At 48.4% G+C, this 9,593-nt stretch overlaps 1 protein-coding gene across 1 annotated transcript; it reads right to left on the bottom strand.

The window, feature by feature from the left end:
* Positions 1–4,396: 4,396 nt before the first annotated feature.
* Positions 4,397–7,232, bottom strand: CALHM3 (calcium homeostasis modulator 3). The gene is made up of 3 exons (XM_066191703.1): positions 6,946–7,232; positions 5,805–6,060; positions 4,397–4,858 (listed from the first exon to the last, which is right to left on the bottom strand). Exons 1-3 carry the CDS (start codon positions 7,230–7,232, stop codon positions 4,397–4,399), a joined length of 1,005 nt encoding a protein of 334 aa, XP_066047800.1.
* Positions 7,233–9,593: the final 2,361 nt, after the last annotated feature.

Below are 9,593 nucleotides of genomic sequence, written 5' to 3'. Positions count from 1 at the left end.
CTTCACTTGATTCCTTCCCCCACCAGGGTCCAAGCTGTGGCCTCAGTTTATTTCTTTCTTTCAGATTTCCTCTTCAAAGATGGCATCACCAGGTTTCTGTGCAGTTCACTGTTTCATTCATGCACTCTTACATCCCCACTATTTAAAGCAGAAAATTAAAAATTTTTTTTTCTGCTGATTTTGCTGCCTGCAAAAGTTTAGGGTTTGCTTCCTCCTGCTCTTCTTTGGATCTGGGACCTCGGTTGTTTCTGGTTTGCAAAACGTGATTTCATTCTTCTCCACATCCCCATTTCTGCAGTCTCCCAGCCACCAGTCCTCTTTGCTGGAAGGTGCGGGTGTTACCATGGCTGTGTACTTCTCAGAGCACTTTGTGCCCTGGGCAGAGTTGGCTGATTGGCTGCTGAGAACCTGTTTGCAAATAGAGGGGGTGGGTGCTCCTCCCAGGACTGAATGGGACACCCCACCTCTGCAGTGCTGGCACACATGGAAAAACTGGATTCCAGAGCTTACCCCTTCCCTCCCCGTGTCTGCCTTGCCTCAGCAGCATCCGAGGCAAGCACCTTGCAGGTCTGCGAGCCCCTACTTCTGTATCTGCTTCACTACCTCTTCTTTTTTTATTCTGCAGAGGGAAGGGGAAAGAAAAGAAAAAGGAGAGGAAGGAGAGGTAACAGGCTGGGCTTGACTTCTACAGCACAAAAAGAAGTGGATGGTGTTGAATGTGTTCTCCTGCATCTCAGTTCCCAGTTCACAAAGCAGTCTTGGTGCACTCAGTTGCTCCCTCAAGCTGGCCAAAAGATGGGGGATTAATGGGACTACAGGTGGCTGTAAAACAGATGGTGGCAATTGCTCAGTTGCTCCTGTCCAGGCAGCTCCTGAGCTGTTGACGTGAGGATCAAGATACATCTGACTGGGCACCAGTGACTGCAATAATGGCTGGGGCACATGTCACCAAGGGAAGCTGTACATACGTGGGTGGCACAGGGAAGACACAGGAGAAGTACTTTCCCCTAAGGTTTTGCAGTGTGTCAGTACAGAGGCAGGAAGCCAATCCAGGTGTTTTGACCATTTGTCAGTGCTGCAGGTTCTGAGTCTGCCCTGCACCAGTCCTGGGGCTCAGTTAATTATGCTGAGTTCACCCTCTGTTGCCACCGCAGAGGTGAGCACAGAGCCCAGTGCGTAATACCTGGCAGTCTTAGCTCTGCCTGCTGTGGAGAGGTTAATTGCATGATCTCATCAAATAGGAAGAGATTTTGCTGCATGAATATAGATGAGGCATATTGTATTGCTAGCTAAGAACTCAGACTGGCTTCTCTATTCACCTAGCAAGTGGCTTTTTGAAGGGCAGTTCACATCAAAGCCTGTGTGAATCAACCCCATAAAAAGCTGAGAGCTTTTTGATCTCCAGGAAAACCCTGCCTTTTATTAAACATGAATGAAGGGCCTTAGCCTGCTTGGTGTACAGCACTACAGTTCTCACTGAAGCCAACAATAGGTCAGTGGCAATAGAAAAAGAGCCCATAGAAGACAATGCCTGGGTTTTTCTTTCTGTGTTTCCTTGTTAGGAAGGACTTTGTTTTCATAGCTTCCCTACAGAAAGTTCACTCTAACTGACTTGCAAGGGAAGGCAAAGCTGATGATTCCACCAAAATCCCAACTTATTTGTGCTCTGGAAACTCTGTCCCGAAAGAGATGGTACATCCCCAAGTCCCTCCCAGGGCCCGGTCCTGCACCTGCACACCAAGACAGACTCCAAGGTGTGGAGTTGAGGAGGGCTTTGCATGTCCCAGTCGGTGTGGGATATAGAAAGGAGGGATGTGAAAACAGTAACAATTCCCATCAGGATAGTTTAGGAAGTGTCTGGGGAAATTGTCTTTGCAGTCAGCTCTGCGGTTTCACAGGCTCTTGGCAGGTGAGGATCCCTAAGGATGCCGGACATATCTGCAGGTCAGGCATCACAACAGCCCTGAGAGACAGAGAGCTGCTAAAGTTGGTGAGTGACCTTCTCTGCCCCTACTTCCACAGGAGGGCACACGCTTAATAGAGCTCGTGGGAAGAGGCCTCTGGAGATTTTGGTCTACCCATTGCTCGCTGCACAAAACACATTCAGGCTCAGATATAACTGTGATGTGTATACTTCCATAGATGGAGGTGCCATAGACTTTCTGGGAAAGCCTTTCCATCACCCTCAAAATCAATGTTTTCTTCTATTTAAACGGAATTTCCTGTATTGCCTCTTGTCCTGTGATGGGGTGCCAGATATCACTTTCCATAATGGAGAAGGGTTCTTGGGCTTTAGAAGGAAACACAGCAGGAGACTCAGGGAGGCTGGGAGGAATGAACACCCATGGCCCCAGCCAACTGGAGCTACTCCATGACCAGACCAGACTCTCCCAGCAACACGTGAACCTTTGTAGATCTTCAAAATATATGGCAGCACCCTTAAACCCTCCTGTTTTCTCCCTCCTGGTACAGATAACAAATCTGTTCCTCTTCCCCTTTTTTGCATTTCATATTTTGTGGCCACACTGGGATGACTTAAAACCTGAGAACATGGAAAGCAGCATGCAAATACAGCTGCAGACCTCAGCTCTGAGCGTGTTAGGAAAATACCAAATTTGACTAGTATGGAATGGTGAGTCCAAACTGAGCTGCAGCCTCAGATTTATGATGTTGTGTCTGATAAAAGTAAACCAGAGACACAATTCAAAGTGCAATGCTGATTTCAAATAAGAGCTCGGAAGCTCCCTGGATCTAAAGAGCTTCTGGGGAGAAGAACATCACTGTATTTAGCCCTACCAGCATGGGCGACAGCTGGCTCTGCACACCCTCCTAATATATCCAAGGGAGCTCAGGGATTCATTCAGAACTGATTTTGCTATGCAAATAAGAAAAGCTTTGCAGCCCATCCCTCTGCACCCTGTAATTCCTGACTGGGCCTCAGTGGGCAAAGGGGTGCAGCTGCCCACGGGTGGCTATGGAATTATTTTGCCTCCCAATGTTTTACCCAGTACATCCTCATTCTCTGGCCTGTGCATACAAACACCCTGGGGAGGAGGTGACCCACCTGCCAGCAGCTTGACAAGTCAGTTTGGGGGATAAATACGCATTTTCATTTTGATCCCTCATTTTGGATTTAGTCTCAATGTGGTAGCAGGTTTCTCTGCCCCTATCCCACCCTCTTCTTTCCTTCTGGAAGTTCTGCTTGCCCCACCTATCCATGCACGCCCAAGGAGACATTTCTTCTTCACCCCCACCTCCTCCCAGCCACTCCATGTTGCATTTCTTCCTCCAAGAGACAAAGTGGGCATCAGTGCAAGGTTCAGCCTGGAGGAAAATGTGTCTGTTCTGGGTTCGTTTGCAGTAAAGATTTTAATGCATCCAAGCAACAATGCTGGACAGAAGTACCAGTCAAACTAGCACCACGTAAAATGCGGGCTGGAAAAGGCAGGTGAGAAAGCAATTATCATTAAAGGCTCAGAGATAAGGTTACATTCAAACAGTTTGGAAACTGTGGATGGAAATGCCCAAATAGGTGTTGCAAGAATGATCCTCTGGATAGGTCAGTTTGTACTCAAATCTAGCAGGGGAGTGTTTAAAATCTGTGTTCAGACTTCTCAGGCAGGGTCACTGGGTCCTTTCCATGGCTTAGCACCAGCGCTAACAGCAGCTACCTGAAACCCCAGTATAGCCCTGTGGCTGTGTTATGCAAAACCTCAATTTCCTGTTCCTTCTGCAAATCCAACCCAATCCAATCCCTTTTCAGAGGTGTCTTCAACTAAAATTATGCTGCTCCATGAATTTCAGTATGCTGCCATATTTCATTTTTTCAAATGCATGGAAGTATTGATGGGTTGTTAGAACAGTTTGGCAGCTGGGCTGGTGGTAGCCAGAGCTCTCAGCAGATGGGAAGATGTAGGAGGTGGTTTTGCCTTTTTGAGTAAATATGTTGGTGTGGTACTAAGAGAGTTGCCAACTACATAATTTCTGTGTCAGCTCTGATAACCTTTTGAACCAGGTTTCATTGGAACGGGCAGGAGCTTCTCACACCTCTGTGTATGGTTTGTATATGTAGGCAGATGTCGCTGCTGTGGTTAAATCCTTCCTGAATCCAGAACAATTTTATCACTGCTGTAAGAAGCTGCAAACTCTTTGATATTACAAAAGTGCCTCACAGAGCCCTTGGCTGAGAAATGTCATTAACAGTGACTGCATCTGAGACCCTTGCACCCTCAATACTAGCTGACTTTGGAGGTTTTGCTAGCCATGCCCTGGAGTGGAGCCTTTGGGGTAGGAGTTTTGGAGGAAGATAAAAGCACGACTGTCGTCTGCCTGCTGGTCCTCACTTTGTGCAGAGGTTTGGCAATGCACCTTTTGTGTCTGCAGGACAAAGCCCCCTTTACACATTGGTGTGCTGGGGGAATCTGGAGTGGGTGCTGGCATTGTCTGCGCAGGGCAGAGGGGATCTCTCTTGCACCAGGGGATGCCTCTGGTGTGCCTGGCTGACATCCAGGGGAGGTTTCTCACAGTACCACATTTTCAGAAGTTTGTTCACCTGGTCCTGATCTGTGATGCCCCGGAGAAGATCTTCCTCTCCTTCAGCCTCCTCTCCCTCCCTAGGCAAGCTGAAGCTGTGCAGTTTGATCTCTTGCCGCATGCTTTCGAAGAAGTGGAGGATGCATTTGTGAGCAAAGAGCCGGCTGTGCTCACAGCAGGTTTCCTCAAAAATCTTTTTCTCTATGTCAATGTAGTTGCTCCAGTGGCGTGCCTGCAGGAGGGTGGCCTGGTTGAAGCAAGGTCTGAGCCAGCGGGCAAGGAAAGCTGCTATGATAAGGATCAACAAAATGCTCCAGCCAAGTGCCTGTGTGATCAGAAAGAAGCAGTGAAACAGGAACAAGACAGACACAAGGACAGGCACAAGCTCTTTGCCTGTATCAGTGAGACAGGGAGTTTGAGTGGCTGGAGGGGAAACGTGATGAATCTGGACTCCTGACTTTGATCTGTCCCTGTAGTCCAGCACCCCACACTGCACCCAGAGGGTTGGCGTAATTTCCTCCCAGAGAATATAGGATATTTATCTGTGCATGAATGATTCAGTAAGGATAACTGATTGCAAAATTGCCTGGAGCGGGCAGGCATTTGCTATGAGCATAGGAGTGCCCCAGGGAAAGAGGACTTAGTGCTTTCCTTTGGCATTTCCTTATCTCCAGTGATCTTCATCTGCCACCTACACTAACTCCAGGGCCCAGGAGACCCCACAGGAGCATGAAGACAGCTCAGACTATGGGCAACTCCCTTTGATAAGAAGGAAGGGCTTGTTTTCAATGACCTTCCAGCTGTCCTGATGCCTGACCTGGCACTTCTATACCAAGAGCTGAGGCCAGTCGGGGCTCCACTCCCCATTGTGCCCTGTTCTATTGCTCCTGAGCAAGGTGTTTTCATCTGTCTAAGCTTGCACTGTCCTTAAAACAGTGGGTCCTGTCTGCAGGCTTAGCAGTTAGAAAGATCTTTTAACACTGAACAGGGCTTTAGGAGACACAACATCTTTTATTATCTGGGTTTAGAAGCTGCTGGCTCTTTTATTAAACCATTCATTATTTCTTTCCTTCTCCCTACCTGACTCGAGATTATTGCTTAGCATATGATTATGGATAGCATAGCAACATTTGGAGGCAAAAAGAAGCACAGAGCAGCCTTGTTCCAAGCCTGACCACAATGAAATGATGTCAGATCAAGGAGGAGCAGGAGCAGATGCCACATGCTTGGTCACCTCACCGACATGAGAGGCTCTGCCAGCAGTGACCCACCTGGGACCAGCAGCGCAGGTACCTGGACACTGCCTTGCGGGACGTGTTGTTCCTCATGAGCTCGTCATCCCTGCAGGGCACCTTGGCCAGCAGCTGCTGCACCTGCACTGTGCTCACATTGGCAAAGCCCACAAACTTCTCAGGATCCACGGAGCCACTGAAAGCACAGATCAGGCATTTGCCATCCAGGAGGGTGACTACGATCCAGACTATAGGGGCAACCATGGCTCGCTGCATGATGGAGGAACACATGTACCTGGAGCAACAGGGAGAGAGGTGAGTGGGTTAGTGCTGGGAGCTTTCTCCTCATCCAGAGCCCTGAGGGATGCAGGCTTTCCTGTGCCAAGCTGTCTTTCCAGACCCACAGAACTGACTCCCAGGGCTGCCCTCAGCATTGCTCCAGCTGATGATGCTTCTGCTCTGGGATGCCTTTGTTGGTTCTGCCTCTCAGTGAAACCTGCACTAGCACTAGAGTGCTCTGTGTGCTGTCTGCACTTGGTGCACAGTGCTTGCCTTGACTGTACCCTTATGTCTGGCATGCACAGATCTTTGTCAGCTCTCCCATGTATTCCACATTCACACTTCATTTGCTCATCAGCTTCAATCTGGAAAATCCACTTTTTTCTGCAGCTTTTCTTGCCCTTCTCTGAGCCAACCTGTGTACTGCATAAAACTTTGCATATAACAGAGGGAACATGATTCTCCTCACCCTTCCACCAGTACAAATTAGTAAAAACTCATGTGAAGGGAGGGAGACCATGAGGCTTTTGATAAAGAATGACCGTGATGAAAATGCCACACCTGCATATTTAAAAGGAAATACCTCATATTTTTGCACATGGAAGCCCCAGGAGACACCCTGTGAATGCATGAAAGGGCAGCAATGCAGTTTCCCAGGGTGGCAGCATAAGCCCAGGTGTTGAGGCACTCCTGCTCTCCTTAGCTGGGATGGAACGAGACTGCCTTAATTTCTGCTGGATAAAAATGCATTTCCCATACCCCTGCCCCTCCAGAGTCATGGGGAAACTTCTCAGGAGATGAGCTTACAAGAAAATTAATCTACCAGGAGGATCAAAGCTATGGAGAAAGACAGCTAAGCAGGAGGTGAGAAGAGGGATGCCATTACTGCTGCAAACCCCACCTGATGACAGCCAGGTCCTTCTTCCTGTGCCCCGCTGGTCGCCTCCACTCCTCCAGCATCACCAGGGACTGTCTGTTGAGGATGAGGCCACACAGGAAGAGGATGACGGGGGGTATGAACATGATCCCCAAGCCATATACCACATTGTACTGAGGCAGACAGGGGCAGCTGAATTCAAAGCTGGTGTACATCTTTACACTTGCCAGGGCCAACAGCCCACAGATCCCGTTCATTACAGACTCTGAGTTGGATTGGAAGTACTGGAAGATCATCCGGAAACGGTCCATCGTGTTCTTTTGGCCCGGGGGTGCTCCACCTGGGAAATCCCTGAGCCGCCCGGAATGACTTTCTCCCTTTGTCCCTCCTTCTGCTGCCACAGGGCAGGGGATGCAGCTCACTCCCCAGTCAGCAGGAGGATGAGGATGGAAGAGAGCTGCAGTGATAGGGGAACACCCTGTGCTTGCGCACCACTCTCACAGTCTGTCTCTTGCCCAGTGCTTGTCTTCCAGGGCAGTTGGTAGCTTTTCTAGGTGAGTTGATGGATACAGACTCCAGTAGCCTTTTTTTCCACCTTGTTTTTCATTTTCAGGGCTGGCCCACATAGCAAGCAGTGACAGCCTCTAGCAGTGCCTGGTGCCTTCCTCCAGGGGATGGTACCTCTCCATGGAGAGCCATTGGTGGATGCCTGTGAACTGTTCTCTCTGCTGATTGAAGTCTTTTGAGCGATCCACCGCCCAGGAGAAACCAGGTAAGTCAAATGAGCTCATTTGTGTTTCTGCTGCTGCCCCACTTCTCTTTTTGTGTCCCCAGGCCCGTGTGGGGCAGGGGGGAAGGCAGGGAGCACACACCTGGCTCCAAGTGTGCTGCATGGCTGAAAGCTCAGATTTCCCTATGAAAATGGGCTGAAAGGACCAACCCTCTAGTCAGGAGGATGTGGGAATCGATAGCTTTCAAAGCCTGGACTGGCACCTGGGGGCAAAGGCCTCTCTTGGCTATCCATCCTATATATTCCGGGATATTTGTACTATGCTATATCCATGTCCGAGGCTCTTGCACTGGGGCACTTCTGGTTCCCCATCAGAGGGCACAATGCAATCAGAGCAGCTGGTTCTTTTGTCCCATGGGTCTGGGTTATCACCTTCTTCATCTTTTTGTCTCAAAGTTCATTTTACAGATAAAGACAACTCATTGCCACAAAAGGAAGTTCTGGGGTTTTTTCCTGACATATTGAACATAATTTTCCTCTCCCCAGCTTTCCTCTGAAAACACTTTCAGATTTCTTCTCAGCTCAGGTTTCCAAATGCATTCAGGAAAGGGGGAGGGAAAAAGAGTGTTACTTTTTTGTTAAAAAAGAGAGGAATTATCTCCTCTGAAGTACGCTAGGCCAGCACTGGGGTTTCTGCCCATGCTGTTTCCCACTGCAGGACGGGTGGCCTTGATGGGATCATGTTGAAAGGGATCAGCAGGGAGGAGGTACCTGTAGTTATTCACAGGCACATACAGATTAATCACAGATTAATGCCATCTCCTCCAATCTGAACAGCAACTTGCATAGTTACTTTAATGAAATACATTTGCTCCAACAATAGCATTTGTGCTCTCCTTTACCTGTGAGTGAATTGCCTGTTAATGTTCATCCATCAGCAAGAAAAACCCCTGGCTAATCACCTCATGTTTCCATTTTGCCATTACAGGACATCAGGACCCCTCCACATTGCTATTATAGGGCATCATGACCCCTGGCTGAACTCCATAGTTGATTTTTAGCCAGGCTGCAGCCAATCTTGGTTCTCAACTGCTTCAATACTCAGTGGGTTTCTCATTTAATGGCTTGCATTTATATGCTGACTCGGCTTCAGAAAGTGTTGTGCACTCTCTGTAGAACAATTACTTTAGAAAAATCATTTTGCCTTTCTAGCTCTCCTGGGCAAAAACATAGTAAAGGCTAAACAGTTCCTTACAGCTCAGGAAAATAAGACATAAAAAGAGTAGGAAACATCCTTTGGACAGGACAATCTACAAGGGAATTTTACTTCTCCCAAGTGCCATCTCATGAGCTGGATATTAGAATTCTGTTAAGGATGCCTCAGGGTAATCAGTGTGCTCAGTTGTGATTGGGACCTCATCAGTGATTCAGAGCTGAGACATGGAGTTGTTGAACTGTAGAAGAAAGGGAATATTCCTTAACTTGCAGAGAAACATTCAGAGCTTCCTGGGGAGAGAGGGAAAGGCCTGTTGAGGTAAGTAAATTGCTAGAGATGGACAAGGGTTCAAAATGTTTCTCAAAATTTATCACATTTGATTACTTAGTTCTTAGGGCAAAATGAAGAGGAAACAGGGATTAAAAAAGTCTATCTCCTCTCCTCCAGCAAGTAGGCCTGGCACACGTGCCCAGCAGTGTAGTCACCCTGCTGAGCCTGCTATGAGGCTGCCTGCAGCTCTCAAGGGCACCACCCCCGGAGAAAGGCAGTTGCTTCTCGATAGCAAATCCAAACCCATGCTGGAAGCTGTTGTTTCTCAGTGCATCTTCTGGAGGGCCATGTTAAACAACCCTCTGCTTGTTCTGCCTCAGCATTGCAGAACACAGTGCAAAGGAGAGGGCCTCCCTTCCTTGCCCCTTTATGGGAGAAAATACCAGCTGTAAGCTT

This window comes from Chamaea fasciata, unplaced genomic scaffold (genome assembly GCF_029207755.1).
Source record: "Chamaea fasciata isolate MVZ Bird 193981 ecotype frontalis unplaced genomic scaffold, bChaFas1.0.hap1 SCAF_9, whole genome shotgun sequence".
NCBI lineage: Eukaryota > Metazoa > Chordata > Aves > Passeriformes > Sylviidae > Chamaea > Chamaea fasciata.
This window is presented reverse-complemented; position numbering and strand designations above follow the sequence as displayed.